General features: G+C 33.0%; 2 protein-coding genes across 2 annotated transcripts; both read right to left on the bottom strand.

Moving 5' to 3' along the window:
* Positions 1–1,932: 1,932 nt before the first annotated feature.
* TRIADDRAFT_22133 (uncharacterized protein) lies at positions 1,933–3,153 on the bottom strand (the record flags this gene model as incomplete). Its single annotated transcript, XM_002110541.1, has 2 exons — positions 1,933–2,203; positions 2,360–3,153. The coding sequence occupies 2 exons, from the start codon at positions 3,151–3,153 to the stop codon at positions 1,933–1,935; spliced, it is 1,065 nt and encodes a 354-aa protein (XP_002110577.1).
* A 2,894-nt stretch (positions 3,154–6,047) lies between these two features.
* On the bottom strand, positions 6,048–16,065 carry TRIADDRAFT_13360 (uncharacterized protein; the record flags this gene model as incomplete). Its single annotated transcript, XM_002110540.1, has 4 exons — positions 6,048–6,138; positions 9,718–10,378; positions 15,182–15,382; positions 15,903–16,065. Coding segments are annotated over 4 exons (1,116 nt in total), but the record flags the coding sequence as incomplete, so codon positions are not given.
* Positions 16,066–17,948: the final 1,883 nt, after the last annotated feature.

Raw genomic sequence — 17,948 nt, 5'->3', positions numbered from 1 at the left:
GAGTGTGCAGTAGCCTCTGATTTAATTAATTAATTTTATTTTCAGCTGCCTTCCAGTACTGGATGCAATTCTACTCCTCAGCATCTGCGCAATGGAAATTGCCGGTGACAACATTATTTTAAACAGTAATTTATTTAATTTAATTTATGCGATTGAATTTAATTAATTTATTTATTTATTTAGCTATCGGAAGTTGGACAATGCCGAGGGCTAATCGGAATGATGGACTAATGGACTATTAGAAAAGAGCCGGCTCTTTTCTAGTAGTCCTTGTCCGAAATATATAGCAACCGGTGAAAGAGAGGTAAGAAAAAGCATAAAGCGTTTAACACACGGGCCACGTCAATAGGCTCGACAACAAGCCGAAATCTCCATCTTCTATAAGTGGGAGCGCAGTAGATGATCACTCCATGAGCGCAATTAATATAAAATGCAGCCAATTTCTCTATGATCATCAGACTCATCATAGAATAGTACCGAAATTTATAGCATAGTACTGTATATAGTAAGTAAGTGTACTGTACTCAAAGTATAGCAATCTTCTAGTGGTCTATGACATAGTTTAAAAAGGAGCAAACGGGGACAGCAAACGGTCGTCAGAGCAAAGTAATTGGGAGGCTTATCACTTTTCTATCATGGACTAACAGAAGTCTATGATTCTATCCACAACCACCTTTGTATGTTGTGGTGTAAAGTAGGTCATCCATGGCCTAGTGTACAGGCACTCAACCAGCTAGATATCAAATATTGATTATATTAATTATAAGTTCCCTCAGTTATGATTTTACGTTGACGGAAGGTCGAATAGATGATATAGTGCTAATATTATTTTATGTAACAAGTCTGATCAGTGTACTGTGCACTATACAGTATTTAGATTCTGCAACTTAAAAAAGTTCGATAGCTCGATTATGCACATGTACAAATACGTTTTTAAGGCTTAAGAGTACCGAATGATAAAGCGTATCCTCACAGTATCGTACGTACAGTAAAAAGGAGTAGCTGGTAAAATTACTATAAAATGACTAGGGAATGCCCGCTCTGCGAGCAGTTTCCTGGCTCAAGTTCACAAAACAATTGAGCAGAATAGATGCATTTACGATGAGCTTATTCGGATACTGAATGATATACGAGTACAACGTTACCAATCTTTTGCGACATAGTAACAATTGCTGAGGATCCATGTCGCATTCTCGACAATGCAACGTATAATTGACCATGAGCGAAGAATGGAGTAGGAAGGGTTAGAGCTATCTTTTCAACCGGTTGACATTGAGACGACACTACAGCATATTGATGTAGATATGTATACCGTTACTATAGTATATTGCTTGCATAAGAGAGCGATTTCGTCTAACATCAGCTCTAATACAGCTTTAAAAATATTCCATAACAAAATAATTATGTGTACGAATCAAAAATACACTTTAGTGCCTCGATGAATCTGCTGTGGTAAGCCGAGTATAACAAATCTTTCATCATAAATACAACAAGCGTTTGCAATTCCATCCTATATTGTAGATACTCACAGCTAATTAGAAAATTTATTAATTATAACCTATACAATAGAAGAATAATTATAGTATTTGGAAGTATATCTGCGTTGACATATAGGTAAAACAGTGTGTGCCCGTTACAGCAGAAAATATCATATACATGCAATATTCCTGCATACAGCGTACAAATGTAAAGTCTTATCGAGTAAATTAAGTAATACAGTAAAAATTTACGATACGTCTAATTGCTAATTGCTTCTTCTATTGCTTCTTCTTGTAATACGACATGCAACTGTTTAAAAATTTCATTATGCTATACTTTATGCTTTACGATTCTTAAATTATTTAACGTCATATTAAAATAAAATCTATCTCAACTGCATGTAAATAATTATATAATTTATTTGTGACAATGAAGTATAAATTAGAATAGTCGTTAATCGCGCTTAATTTTATCTTCATTCTTACTACAACAACACCAACAGAGTAAGTACTTGAATATCTTGTATATACAGTATAAACAAAATACAAGGAAAGATATAACGTCTAAAAGGTAATACTGATACCATGGCATACCAAGTCCTACAGGTTTTAGATGACTCACATCGTTGTTAGCGATATATTCGACCCACTGCACTAATGCTTCTCTTGGTGATATGGGTCGCGATTGTATACTTTTTGATATTCGAGACATGTTTCCTTTGTACCTATTATTATATATCATCAAAAGTTATTGAAAACATCAATGTAATCTCTTATAATTTAATTCTTACTTTGTAAATTATATGATAAGTATAAATACTAATCATGGAATAATTACGTATTAAATTAAAATATATAATGTGTAATCAGATATACCATACCATGGATTAGTAGTAATTTCTGTTACTGACTCAACGATATCGTCAGGTGTAAGATTATCTCTATCCAAGTCAATAGCTACTCCTGCAGCTCTTGCCTTTCCTATATTTAATTGCTGTTCGGGTTGTAGCGGTATACCAATTAATGGAACACCGTGATAAGAGGCCTCGTATATACTTTTTGATCCGCCGTGAGTTACAAATGCTTTTAGTTTTGGATGACCCAAAATATCATTTTGTGGCATCCATCTTACTATTTTAACGTTATCTGGTGGGTTCTCAACATTCAGCCTAGTTTTCCATAGAATTTTCTGTTCAAGTCTTTTAAAACCAGCTACTAATGTCGGTATCAGACTTTCAGGAAATTCAAAAATTGTTCCCATAGATACAAGAACTACACCGTGTTCTCCCGAACTCTCCATAAAGTTTTCTAGATCTTCAGGTAATGGAGATGCTGGTACACTTGATAGTGGTCCTATTAGTTTCATATTTGGCGGTATAGGTCGTGCATAATCTACAGCGAAATCTCCAGCTACTAAAGTCATTTCTGGCGATAACATTAATTCATAAAATCCTAAATCGGGTCTAATGTTGAATTCTTGTTTAATAGAGTATGCTAAATAGTTCATAGCGTTAAACACTACGAGTTCTTTTAAGCATGCAGCTATTGTGTTTTTAACACGTTGAAAAAAGTTCATTTTCGAACTATAAGTCGTTCCTATTTGAGGTATATAAGCAGGATTACTAGGATAGGTTGGATATCCAATAGGAGATAGTAGTGTTCCTTGTATGCCCATCACGATATTGCGTTTGTTAACAATTTGAGGGAGCATAAGGCTGCAAATGTAAATAGAGTCGGTGATAATGATATCATAATCTTTGATTAGCGCACTTATCGTGCCATTTCGTAGTAAGTCGCGACAAAACGTCCCTTGAAAGGTGTACAACAGTGAGAACATTTCCAATAATGTCGTCGCTTTTTTACCACCTGGACCGATTTTAAGGTCCATTGTGTCAAATGTAATAGCATCAATCTTATCTACCATTGAAAGTTTATTTTCTGGTATAATTATGCTGACCTATAACAATTATAATTATGTAATTAATAGCAAGTTATGTATCGTGATACGGACATTGGCCTTAGAATTAGGATCGTATATTCGCATAGTATTAGTAATGTGAAGATTTGTAATTTTAAAAAACTATTTAATAGAATCTTTCACAAAAACGAACATTGATTGACATCAAGCTATGTGTAGTTCACAGCGTTTACTCATTATATTATTCATTAGCGAAAATTTAAACACGATAGCTTAATCATTTCGGAAACTACAATAGCATATAGACTACTACTGTGCTACAGTATTATTTCTCACCTGATGACCTTTCTTTATCAGTGTTTCTGAAACAGTTTTCATGGACACTATGTGGCTATTTGTAGGCACCGGCAAAACAGCGATTTTCAAAGCATCCACATTCGTATAAAGGAAAAAAGGATAAGATGCTAAATACTACAATAGTGTTCAACCCGGGGGTCATTTTTTCGCTCTTATGATTACACCGATCAGTTAAAAATCCTATGCATAGGCAATTTGTGACGACAAATCTATTTTATATAGCCCGTGCGTGATTTGATTTGAGCTACCTTCCAGCTTCCAAGTAGTGAATGTTATATACAGTTACAGTATATAGTACTCATACACGCATCTGCGCAGTTATAGCATACAGTAGGTAGGAAAAGCCATGAACCACTAGATAAACATCGAATTGTGTACGAAAAATATGGAGCGCTAACATTTGGGCCACCATATCAATACTTTAGGCTCGAAATGGAGCCAAAATCTCCATCATCTGTAAGTGGGGCCACAGCAAATGAACATTCCAGGAGCAATGTAAAAGTAAAATGTAGCCAATTTTTTCATGGTCATTACGGAATAGTATCGAAATTTATAGTGCTGTAAATGCATGAACTTAGTGTAAGCATATGCTTCATTTCATACTTACAAAAATATTACAAATGGTACAGTACTTATACTCGCATCTACATTCTACTCATAATTACCTTGGTTTACAGTAGGCAATGATCACTGATTGTCTGTACTGTGTATAATCACTCAACTACATAAATAAAATAAATAAATACAGTGCTGTATATCCAATATTATAAGTTCTCATGGTAATAATTCTGAGTTTAGGAAATCGAATATACGCGTATGGTACTGTATTTGATTAAATTTGGCGTGTTATTCTGTATAACGAGCCTTAAGTGACTAGTGTACATTGGCGAATTTAGCTTCTGTAAACCGAAAAGTTACGGCTCGATTATGCCGTATACGCGTATAAGCGCTATAGTTAAGACTTTAAGTGTATACCGAATAATAAAACATATCCTTCCCATATATGCGAATGTAGTTAATAAAATTGATAAAATGATGGAGTCTCTCATGCAATATCTAAATTGGATAATTGCCCTGCAGCGAAGTGTACCCGTACGGGAATGACGGGATAACAGCATTTTTTGCAATTTACAGTACACCTAGATGTAAAACAGATGTTGTAAGCTTAGGGGTCGTTTGAAGTATAATACCAAGAAATGATACGACATCTATTTTACACAGTTTGTATACCCGTGCAACATGTATCGTTACATAGTCTTTGTTTGCATATCAGCGATTTAGTCTGATATTTGCTACAATATAGCTTAAGAAACTTTTTGTGCCAAAATGTTTATATGTATGATTAAAAAATACAGTATAGCATCCGCATGATTCTGCTGTGGAAAGCTGAGTATAACAAATCTTTCTTCATAAATACGACAACCATTGTAAAACTTGATCCTACTGTACATTGTAGGTACTTACAGTTAATTAGAAAATATTTATTACGCGAACTAGATATATAATACTCTTATTTATGTGTATGCAGCCGCATAGCACATATTTATGAAAAATTATTCAAACATAGTATAATAATAATAACGTCAACAAATCAAGTATAAGGGTATACTGCACATTACATTATTTAAAGTATTGCTTAGCTATTACTCTGCCGCATCGATAGCATAACTGATTTAAAGTTATCATTACAACACGTGTAAACGCTATGCTTATTTAGTCAATTTTCCGCAAAGTATAGTTGAATTAAGAACTACGGTATACAATAAAAGAGTGAATATATCAATTGCAAGCATATCTGCGTTGACATAGATAACTAAAATAGCATGTACCTATTATAGCAGAAAATAACATATGCATTACCCTTGCATGCAAAGTACGGTATGAATGTAAATCTTATCGAGAAAATTAAACAATACGCTGAAATTTATAATTAAGATTTACTATGCGTCTAATTACTAATTGTTTCTTATAGTAATATGACATGTGACTGTTTAAAAATCTCTTTATGCTTTATAATTCTTAAATTATTTAGTGTCATATTAAATTCTATCTCAACTATATGTAAATAATTATATAACTTAATTTTGACAATGAAGTATAAATTAAAACAGTCGTTAATCACGCTTAATTTTATCTTCATTCTTACTACAACAACACCAACAGAGTAAGTACTTGAATATCTTGTATATACAGTATAAACAAAATACAAGGAAAGATATAACGTCTAAAAGGTAATACTGATACCATGGCATACCAAGTCCTACTGGCTTTAGATGACTCACATCGTTGTTAGCGATATATTCGACCCACTGCACTAATGCTTCTCTTGGTGATATGGGTCGCGATTGTATACTTTTTGATATTCGAGACATGTTTCCTTTGTACCTATTATTATATATCATCAAAAGTTATTGAAAACATCAATGTAATCTCTTATAATTTAATTCTTACTTTGTAAATTATATGATAAGTATAAATACTAATCATAGAACAATTACGGATCTGATTAGCTATATAATGTATAATCAGATACCATACCATGGATTAGTAGTAATTTCTGTTACTGACTCAGCAATAGCGTCAGGTGTAAGATTATTCCTATCCAAGAAAAAAGCTACTCCTGCAGCTTTTGCCTTTCCTATATTTAATTGCTGTTCGGCTTGTATCGGTATACCAATTAATGGAACACCGTGATAAGAGGCCTCGTATAAACTCTTGGATCCGCCATGAGTAATAAATGCTTTTAGTTTTGGATGACCCAAAATATCATTTTGTGGCATCCATCTTACTATTTTAACGTTATCTGGAGGATTCTTAACGTTTAATTTAGTTTTCCATAGAACTTTCTGTTCAAGTCTTTTAAAACCAGCTACTAATGTCGGTATCAGACTTTCAGGAAATTCAAAGATTGTTCCCATAGACACAAGAACTACACCGTATTCTCCCGAACTCTCCATAAAGTTTTCTAGATCTTCAGGTTACGGAGATGCTGGTACACTTGATATTGGTCCTATTAGTTTCATATTTGGCGGTATAGGTCGTGCATAATCTACAGCGAAATCTCCAGCTACTAAAGTCATTTCTGGCGATAACATTAATTCATAAAATCCTAAATCGGGTCTGATGTTGAATTCTTGTTTAATAGAGTATGCTAAATAGTTCATAACGTTAAACATTACGAGTTCTTTTAAGCATGCAGCTATTGTATTTTTAACACGTTGAAAAAAGTTCATTTTCGAACTATAAGTCGTTCCCATTTGAGGTATATAAGCAGGATTACTAGGATAGGCTGGATATCCAATAGGAGATAGTAGTGTTCCTTGTATGCCCATCATGATATTGCGTTTGTTAACAATTTGAGGGAGCATAAAGCTACAAATGTAAATAGAGTCGGTGATAATGATATCATAATCTTTGATTAAAGTAGTAATGGTATCGTTTCGTAGCATATCACGACAAAAGGTTCCTTGAAGAGAATACATTAACGACGCAATTTCCAATACGCTTCTTACTACAGTAGCACCTTGAAGACCTTCAAATTTCATCGTTTCGAAAGTAATAGCGGGAACATTACCGGCCATCGGTAGATTATCTTCTGATAAGATTATGCTAACCTATGTCACGATTAATTAAACATAAGTTAATAAATGAATATCCAGTATACGAGTACATGGAAACAAACGATGTGATTGCAATGATGATCATCGTTATCACTGTAAATATTGTTCCCATCTTGTGCCTGCAATCTCATTCTTCATAAATATACTGTGCACTAATGTACAGTATACGCTTTACTCATATGCGGCTTATTGCATTACTATCTACCTGATGGCCTTTCTTGATTAGCGTTTCTGAAACGGTTTTCATAGATACGATATGACTTCCGCCAGGCATAGGCAATACGGCGATTTTTAAGGCACCTACATTGGAGCAAAGGAGCATAGCTAATACTCCAACCATTGCAATAGTGTTCCATCTGGTTGTCATTTTGTAGCTGTTGCTTTAGAATTGCACCGACTAGGCAAATTGCATATCCTGAGAAAGATGTTCGCAATAGGAACAATTTAAGCTTAAGGCTATGCTATTGAATTTGCCTGAACGACGAGGTATACATTACACATAAATAAACATACAGTCGTACATACAGTACTATACAGTAGGGTACACTACAATATACTGAGTACAATACTATAAAGATTTCAACGTGTCACTTCATCAAGCGCAGATAGAGGTCGTTTTTGCCTGGAGGTGAACACGTAGACAGTCTACGCGTAAGCCAATGAACAGGGTTGACCTTTAACGAGGGAACCTGTTGAACTTAGTACCTGAATAAATGCACAGTCCATTGACACTCTACTTTACATGCGGGTTTATTTATTATCAGGGTGTAAATTCTGCATCAGAGCTTGCAATATTCACTAAAATACTGTCCTTCTTTCTCTTACATAATAAAGAATCTTCCTTACAGTATAGTAGCCTTTATTACATACAGTAAAAAAATCACATCATATGTAGGTGTAGCTTAAATGATAAAATGATGGAGCCTTTCTTGCAGGATCTGTACTGCTCAATTGGACTGCAGTGAATTGTATAACAAATAATAGTATTTTTTGATAGTTTATAGTATACCCGTATAATATATAAAATCACTTGGATAAATGAATATTATACAGCATGCAATGCATTCCAGTGTATTGATGAAAATACGTATACCGTTACTATAGTAATTGCATCAGAGAGCGATTTCGTCGAATATCTTCTCTAATATTGCTTGAAAAACATTCAAAGCCAAAATACTTATATGTATTAATAAAAAATATAGCCTAGCACCTGTATGATTCTGCTGTGGTAAGCTGAGTATAAAAAATCTTTCTTCATAAATACGACAAGTGTCGTAAAACTTGATCCTACATTGTAGATACTTAATTGCAGTTAATTAGAAATATTTATTATGCGAACTAGATATATAAAACTCTTGTTTATGTGTATAAGCCGCATAGTACATATTTATAAAACTCGTTTGAATACACCATAATTTCAATAACGGTAATACACAAGTATAAGGATATATGCTGCATTATTTAAATTATCCCGTAGTTATTACTCTACCGTATCGATAGCATAACTGATTCAAAGTTATCATTATAACGCGTGTAAGTGCTATGCTTATTTAGTCAATTTCTGAAAAACATAATTAAACTACAACCTATGCAATAAAAGAATGAATATAGTAATTGCAAGCACGTTTGTGTTGACATAGTTAACTAAAATAGTATGCATCTGATATCCCTACATGCAATATACAAATGTAAAGTATTATCGAGTAAATTAAACAATATAGTGGAGATTTACGATGCATCTCATTGCTAATTGCTTCTTATAGTAATATGACAAGCGATTATTTCAAAAATTTCTTTATGCTTTATAATTCTTAAATTATTTCACGTCATGTTAAATTCTATCTCAAACGACATGCAAATAGTTTTTAAATTTATTCAGGATGACAAAGTATAAATTAAAATAGTCGTTAATCACGCTTAATTTTATCTTCATTCTTACTGCAACAACACCGACAGAGTAAATACTTGAATATCTTGTATATGCAGTATGAACAAAATACAAGAAATGCTATAACGTCTAAAAGGTAATATTGATACCATGGCATACCAAGTCCTACTGGCTTTAGATGACTCACATCGTTGTTAGTGATATATTCGACCCAATGCACTAATGCTTCCCTTGGTGGCGTGGATGATTGCATACTTTTTGATATTCGAGACATGTTTCCTTTGTACCTATTATATATGATATAAAGAATGGTGCTAGGTATTTCATATGATCAAAAAGTACTATAAAAATCATATAATTCTTACTTAATTGTTATTTTATCAAGCATATAAATATCAGTCATACATAATTGCGTATTTAATTAAAATATATGATGTGTAATCTAATATACCATACCATGGATTAGTAGTAATTTCTGTTACTGACTCAACGATAATATCAGGTGTAAGATCATTTCTTTCCAAGCCAATAGCTACTCCTGCAGCTTTTGCCTTGCCTATATTTAATTGCTGTTCGGCTTGTATCGGTATACCAATTAATGGAACACCGTGATAAGAAGCTTCGTAAATACTCTTTGATCCACCGTGAGTAATAAATACTCTTAATTTTGGATGACCCAAAATATCATTTTGTGGCATCCATCTTACTATTTTGACGTTATCTGGAGGATTCTTAACGTTTAATTTAGTTTTCCATAGAATTTTCTGTTCAAGTCTTTTAAAGCCAGCTACTAATGTCGGTATCAGACTTTCAGGAAATTCAAAAATTGTTCCCATAGACACAAGAACTACACCGTGTTCTCCCGAACTCTCCATAAAGTTTTCTAGATCTTCAGGTAATGGAGATGCTGGTGCACATGATAGTGGTCCTATTAGTTTCATATTTGGCGGTATAGGTCGTGCATAATCTACAGCGAAATCTCCGGCTACTAAAGTCATTTCTGGCGATAACATTAATTCATAAAATCCTAAATCGGGTCTAATGTTGAATTCTTGTTTAATAGAGTATGCTAAATAGTTCATAACGTTAAACATTACGAGTTCTTTTAAGCATGCAGCTATTGTGTTTTTAACACGTTGAAAAAAGTTCATTTTCGAACTATAAGTCGTTCCTAATTGAGGTATATAAGCAGGATTACTAGGATAGGCTGGATATCCAATAGGAGATAGTAGTGTTCCTTGTATGCCCATCATGATATTGCGTTTGTTAACAATTTGAGGGAGCATAAAGCTACAAATGTAAATAGAGTCGGTGATGATGATATCATAATCTTTGATTAAAGTAGTAATGGTATCGTTTCGTAGCATATCACGACAAAAAGTTCCTTGAAGGGAAAGCATTATCGACACAATTTTCCATAAGCCTCCTACTGTAGTAGCACCTTGAAGACCTTCAAATTTCATCGTTTCGAAAGTAATAGCGGGAACATTACCGACCATCGATAGCTTATCTTCTGATAAGATTATGCTAACCTATATCACGATTAATTAATATATATTTAATTAATAAATGAACATATACAACTATGTAGATATAAATGATGTGATTGCCAAAAATAAACATTGTTATCATTGTATAGTACATATAGTTCGCATCTCGCGCACGCAATCTCATTCTTTATAAATATACTGTACACTAATGTACAGTATATGCTTTACTCCTATGCGGCAATTCTATCGAATCTGGAAGTTTTAAAGTGGCCTGCAGACTATTACTTATTGCATTTCTTTCTACCTGATGGCCTTTCTTGATTAGTGTTTCTGAAACGGTTTTCATAGATACGATATGACTTCCGGCAGGCATAGGTAATACGGCGATTTTCAAGGCACCTACATTGGAGCAAAGGAGCATAGCTAATACTCCAAATATTGCAATAGTGTTCCATCTGGTTGTCATTTTTGTATTTGTAGCTGTTATTTTTTAGAATTGCACAGCCTAGTTAGAAATCACATATCAATAAGGAAGATGTTGCAATTGAAAAAGTTTTAGGCTATTCTATTGAATAAGCTGAATGAACGGTCTAAATAAACAAAAATTAAAAAAAGCGTTACGGTACCGTACAGTACATTCAGCACAGTACAGTACTGTAGAAAAATGTTTTGTACGGTACTGTACAGTACAGTACAGTACTGTACAGTACGAGACATGCTGAATACTGTACAGTACACTCTGAATGTACTGTACTATACACTGTAAAACTGTAACGTGCTGTCAAAATTTCAACATGTCACGTCATCAAGCGATAACAGGTCAACGTTTTCGCCTGAAGGCGAATACGTTGACACTTGACAGTCAACACACGCAACAAAATGGTGGGTCAGTCATTACAATGACATAGGACAGTATAGCCAATTCAAAATATAAGTCCAGTACAGGGTGTGTGGAAAGTCATTTGATATTTCTAAGTGTAATATCAGGATATTTTCCAATGATTTTCCACACATTTTTGTTGTATAGTAATTATATAACTAAAGTAACTAAAAAAAGTTAGTGGACGAGCAGGGTTGACCTTTAATAAGTGAGCCTCTTGAACTCATGACCTAAATAAATGCAAACTGTACAGTCCATTTATACTCGATTTTATATACGTACGTCTACGTATATCAGGGTATAGACCACTGTTATAGGGACGTAGTGAGCCCTCTAATATGGTTGAAAGATGTTCGGCTACAGTGTTGTCTTCAATTATATCTTTCAATTGTCAAGAAATATACTTTAAATTTGGCTCCAATTCCATGCATACAGATCAGTACAACCTTGAGCAATTGGCTCTTAATATTTTTTATTACTTTTTATCGCAGTATTCAATAATCTATTTCTTTCAAACTTCTAATACAAACTATCAGTCGCTGTGATAGGTTCGATCGCTTCAATCATTTTACTAGTTACGTCGTCGTACCGATCTATAAATCTGCATCAGATCTCGAAGTATGAATCGGACCGTATGACTAAAAATATGTTACGAATATCAAGGAGAAACCTTTCACAAAGTAATATAGTATCTTTCGACCAAACCATGTACAGTAGAATGTGTATCGTAACTCCATACTAAAGAATAGCTATAATTATTATGATCAACGGGTTAAGCTATATAATTATTTGACTAAAAATATGTTTCGAATATCGAGGAGAAACCTTTGTGATAGTGGTACAGTATCTTTCGACCAAATCGCGGTCTATATATGCCTTACGTACGCATATTATAATTATATACAGTACGGTATATTATCAATAGTGTATACTGTACAGCAAAATGTGTATCAGAGCTCCATACTAAAGAAAAGCTATAGTTATTACAATCAACAGGTCAAGTTATGTAATTATCAGCATACGAGCTTAGAAATCTACATCACAGCTTTGGAAAGGACTAAAAATATGCTTCAAATTTAAAAAGTAGGAGTCGGACCGTATGACTAAAAATATGCTTCCAATATCGAGGAGAAACCTTTGTGATAGTAGTACAGTATCTTTCCACTAAATCGCGGTCTATATATAAGCCTTACGTACGCATATTATAATTATATACAGTATATTATCAATAATGTATACGGGTGTACACTGTACAGTAAAATGTGTATCGGAGCTCCATACTAAAGAAAAACTATAGTTATTACGATCAACGGTCAAGTTATATAATTATCAGCATACGAGGGTAGAAATCTACATCACAGCTTTGGAAATGACCAAAAAATATGCTTCGAATTTAAAAAATTTTTATAAGAATAGTATACATATACAACAATAAACTTTAGACCAAGTCATAATCGAGGAACAAATGAGCTCTTCCAAAGCGCACTACATCATTTTTGATTGATCGCATTAAAATTTAAGAAATTCTATTTTGAAGTTTATATAGCCTATAATTGAGAACTAGAAAAGATAGTGGATAGTAACTACCGTACAGTATATCAATGGATCCAGATACAGGTTTAATGTCACTGTACACAATACAGTATATAAATGTAAGTTTAATCTATAATTTACTTACATACGCCATCTGGAGAATCTTTCAATTGATTACAGCTATTAAAGGATTACTTGCATCAATTGATTTTATTTGATTCAAATGCTAGCATGATGTTAAAAAATCTTTAGCAATACAAATAGTATTCTAAAGTGTATTGGTTAATCGGTATTTTGCATTCTACAGCGGTAAGCTGAAATAACGGGATCTTGCTTACGAAGCAACATACTCCAAGAGTTTGATTCTACAATATAAATACATCAGGCATTATTTCAAAATCAGGGATTATTGAAAAATTATTTAAAGAATTGTTTTTCATCTCTAGCGGAACAAATTAATCTCTTTACTAATATAATTACAAAACCTGTAAATACTGCACTTATAGAACGTAGATTTATAGTACAATAATCACTATACTCAAACATAGTTAGGGTTACAACCCCAAAGGGCAGAAGGTTATATCATTTCGAGCACCAATTATCCTAAATTCCGTATTGATTACCTATGCATGGAACAGGTTGAAGTTATTACAACACAATATCTAAATACTATATTTTTTTCTTTATTCAAAGTAAAATATTAATTTTATGAGCAACAAATTATGACTTAAATCATACCTTTACTCACGAAAATTGATAGCATGATCAGTGCTATATGTAGCAACATAGCGGTTTGCAAAACATGTACTAATGTGAAAAGTTATCGATCAAATTATTACAGAATAAACAATATTGTATCTTATGGTTTCTTCTATTAATATAAAACGCGAAACTTCCAAAGACTTCTTATTTCTTAACAATATTTTAATTAAACTTTATATCATAATAAAGTGCAATAATTATATTATAAATTAGACAATTTTTTAAATATATTTTACTGAAATTATAGGATAGTCAAACCTTTCTTAATCATGCTTAATTTTATTTTCAATCCTATTATAACAGCACCAATTGGAGTAAGTATTTGTATATCATGAAAGCACAATGAAAACAAGTTGACAAAAATGCTATAGCGTCTAAGAGATAATATTACATTTTATATTTTATTATATTTTGCAGACTGTTTCAATCATAAATGCAATATAGTATTTTATATAGAGTAAGGAAACAACTATGTAATTGGGTTGATTATATCAACAAGATGATTAATTGGTGAACCAGCATGAGAGAAGTGCCGAGATGGAGGAGTTGTCACGTCGACTTATTTATTCTTATTCTGCACCTTCTAAGGCTTAATTATATTATTGTAGCTTGTTGGCTACCGTTATGTACACAAATATGAGCATTATAATATGCAACAATAAAGTAATGCAATAGATTTTTCTTAGCAGCCAACTTATGATTAAAATTTACCTCTTTATACTTTACAAACTTGTATTACAATTATACCGTATAATATATATGGAAATATGACATAAGCTTTGATTATATAAATTGATTTAAAGTTACTTAAACATGAAGTATAATTATATCTCATTACTTAATGAATATATATCTCTAATAAGGTACTGCTAGTGCAATAAAAATTTAATAGTCGGGAGTGTATAAGTGATGCAGGTACCACGAATGATTCAATGCAATGTATTGGACGATACTTTCAATATACGAGTAGTACAAGAGTATGCATGATACAAATATAAATCTCATTAATATTGTTAAAATTAAATAATCCAGAACAAAAATAGATAATTTCTTCTTCTACTAATACAGAATATGAATACGTAAAGGAAACTTCATTATTCTTCAACAATGATTTAAATTTCCTTGCGTTATAATTTTAAAATCAATTTCTCATACTTAGGTATAATCTTCCTAAAGAGCCTGTAGTAAAAGCTTCATTAATCATATTTGGCTTTACCTACATTGCTAGTTGAAGGGTAATATAGCAAATACTTACATATTTTAAATATACTGTATATACAAAACACTGAAGATACTATGACGTCTACAAGGTAATATTGATACCAAGGCATATCAAGTCCTTCAGGCTTTAAATGGCTAACATCGTTATGAGTGACATATTCAATCCACTGTACTAAAGCTTCACTTGGAGGTTTGGGTCGTGATTGCATCCTCTTAGATATTCGGATAGCATTTTCTTTATACCTATTATATTATACACATATTCATGTAATGCAAAGAATGATACCATTAATGTTATTTAAGGTCAAGACGATGAACGAAGTATTATAATACTGTGTATATCTATTATTCATACGTAATAAATTAATACGTAAAATAACGTTTAACAAATAATTAGATGATGCATAATGCGGAATATTATATGGCATACCATGGATTAATAATTTCTACTACTGCCTCAACGATAACGTCAGGTGTAAGATTATTTTTGTCCAGATTTAACGCTACTCCTGCAGCCTTTGCCTTTCCTATATTTAATTGCTGTTCGGTTTGTATCGGTATACCAATTAATGGAACACCGTGATAAGAGGCTTCGTAAATACCTTTTGATCCACCATGGGTTACAAATGCTCTTAATTTTGGATGACCCAAAATATCATTTTGTGGCATCCATCTTACTATTTTAACGTTATCTGGAGGATTCTTAACGTTTAATTTAGTTTTCCATAGAACTTTCTGTTCAAGTCTTTTAAAACCAGCTAATAGAGTCGGTATGCTGCTTTCAGGAAATTCAAAGATTGTTCCCATTGATACAAGAACTACGCCGCGTTCTCTCGAACTCTCCATAAAGTTTTCTAGATCTTCAGGTACTGGAGATGCTGATACACTTGATAGTGATCCTATTAGTTTCATATTTGGCGGTATAGGTCGTGCATAATCTACAGCGAAATCTCCGGCTACTAAAGTCATTTCTGGCGATAACATTAATTCATAAAATCCTAAATCGGGTCTAATGTTGAATTCTTGTTTAATAGAGTAAGCTAAATAGTTCATAACGTTAAACATTACGAGTTCTTTTAAGCATGCAGCTACTGTGTTTTTAACACGTTGAAAAAAGTTCATTTTCGAACTATAAGTCGTTCCTATTTGAGGTATATAAGCAGGATTACTAGGATAGGCTGGATATCCAATTGGCGATAATAATGTTCCTTGTATACCAATCATGATATTGCGTTTGTTAACAATTTGAGGGAGCATAAAGCTACAAAGGTAAATAGAGTCAGTGACGAAGACATCATATTCCTTGATGAGTTTAGTTATCGTATCATTTTGTAGCATACTGCGACAAAATGTCCCTTGCATAGCATACATCGTCGACATTAGGTTGATTATTCCAAGTAAGCCGAATTTATTGCTTGCAACAGGAACCCTTTCAGAAGGTGATATTGTTCTGAATGTTATAGCATGAATGTTGGGAATCATAGGAACACCTGCCTCGGTTACGATGATGCTAACCTGTGTGCAATTATTAAGTAAGTTTAAAGTAGTTTTGTAGTAAATAAAATAGAACTTATAAAGCCTGAAAAAGCTAGCACGATGAGATCTTTCAATTATATTAATTAAAATTTCTCAGTGCTTTAGCAAGCATTTCTTGATAAAGCATCTGAAATGCCTTCATAGCTGTAGTGAATTTAATTGCCAGCGAAATACGAGGATAAAAATACGTACTTGCATTATATTCTCTAAAGAAAAAAGCTATTAAACGTTGCCATCAAATTTTAACCTTGATAATTACCTGATGCCCATTTTTCTTTAATATTTCTGAAACAGCTTTCATATATAAAATATGACTAGCAACAGGCGTTGGCAAAACTGCAATTTTCAATGAATTCGAACACACCAGCAGGGTTAGCAGACAAGCCACTGTTATTGACTTCAACATCGCTATAATTTGTTCCTTTTACTTCACAATTTCAATCTTATCTGCTGAATGTCAGAAAGTTATGGCTTCAACTCGCTTCACATCGTAGACTACCCATTTCATCCATGACAGTTAGCCATTGCAGAAGCATCAATCACTGAAATATATGGAGCGTACCGAGTTCAATTAAATTTAATTTTGAGGTAAATTACTTTACTACTAGCCTTTCGCATGATTACATCCTGTACCTGCAAATACAGTACTACCTAGCCTATATGCATATTATATGTGGTACTGTATAATAATACCGTATAGAAGACAATAAATCCTCCAATTATCTCGTATTATATTATTTATTTATAGAACCCTGTATAGAACTGGACAACGGACCGCACCTATTAACAAAAAATACTAATTTTCACCTGTAATTAGCTAGAGTTGCGTTGGTCAAGCTTGCGTTGCACAATGTACAGTATCTATGCTATCGTACAGGTAGCATTAGGGTTTGAACACCCTTCTACTTAGATCTACCTGGATCATAGCTTACCATTGCACCTTACCATAAAGCGAAAATATTGCTTTTTATTATTGATTCAGCCATTGATGAAACGATATAGGTTGTTAATATTACTTTTTTTAGTTGCTCGGAATGCATATACAACGTACTTTTTGCATATAAATTTACCAGTGTAACGATGATATTTAGGAGCTCCACGCTTATAAAGTACTGTAGTACATTATACCGTACATTTTTCCATGAACCACCTGTAATCTAACACTTATCTATAGCATGGATTAGGCAAAGGTAATTATTGTGCAATGACTTGTTCAGCTGTACTACATTCACTACCATACTTAATTATAACTATAGCATGGACTA

The sequence above is a fragment of the Trichoplax adhaerens genome, genomic scaffold, assembly GCF_000150275.1.
Source record: "Trichoplax adhaerens TRIADscaffold_3 genomic scaffold, whole genome shotgun sequence".
In the NCBI taxonomy this organism is placed as follows: Eukaryota; Metazoa; Placozoa; class Uniplacotomia; order Trichoplacea; family Trichoplacidae; genus Trichoplax; species Trichoplax adhaerens.
Note: the sequence above shows the minus strand (reverse complement) of the source record. Positions and strands in the feature narration are given on the sequence as shown.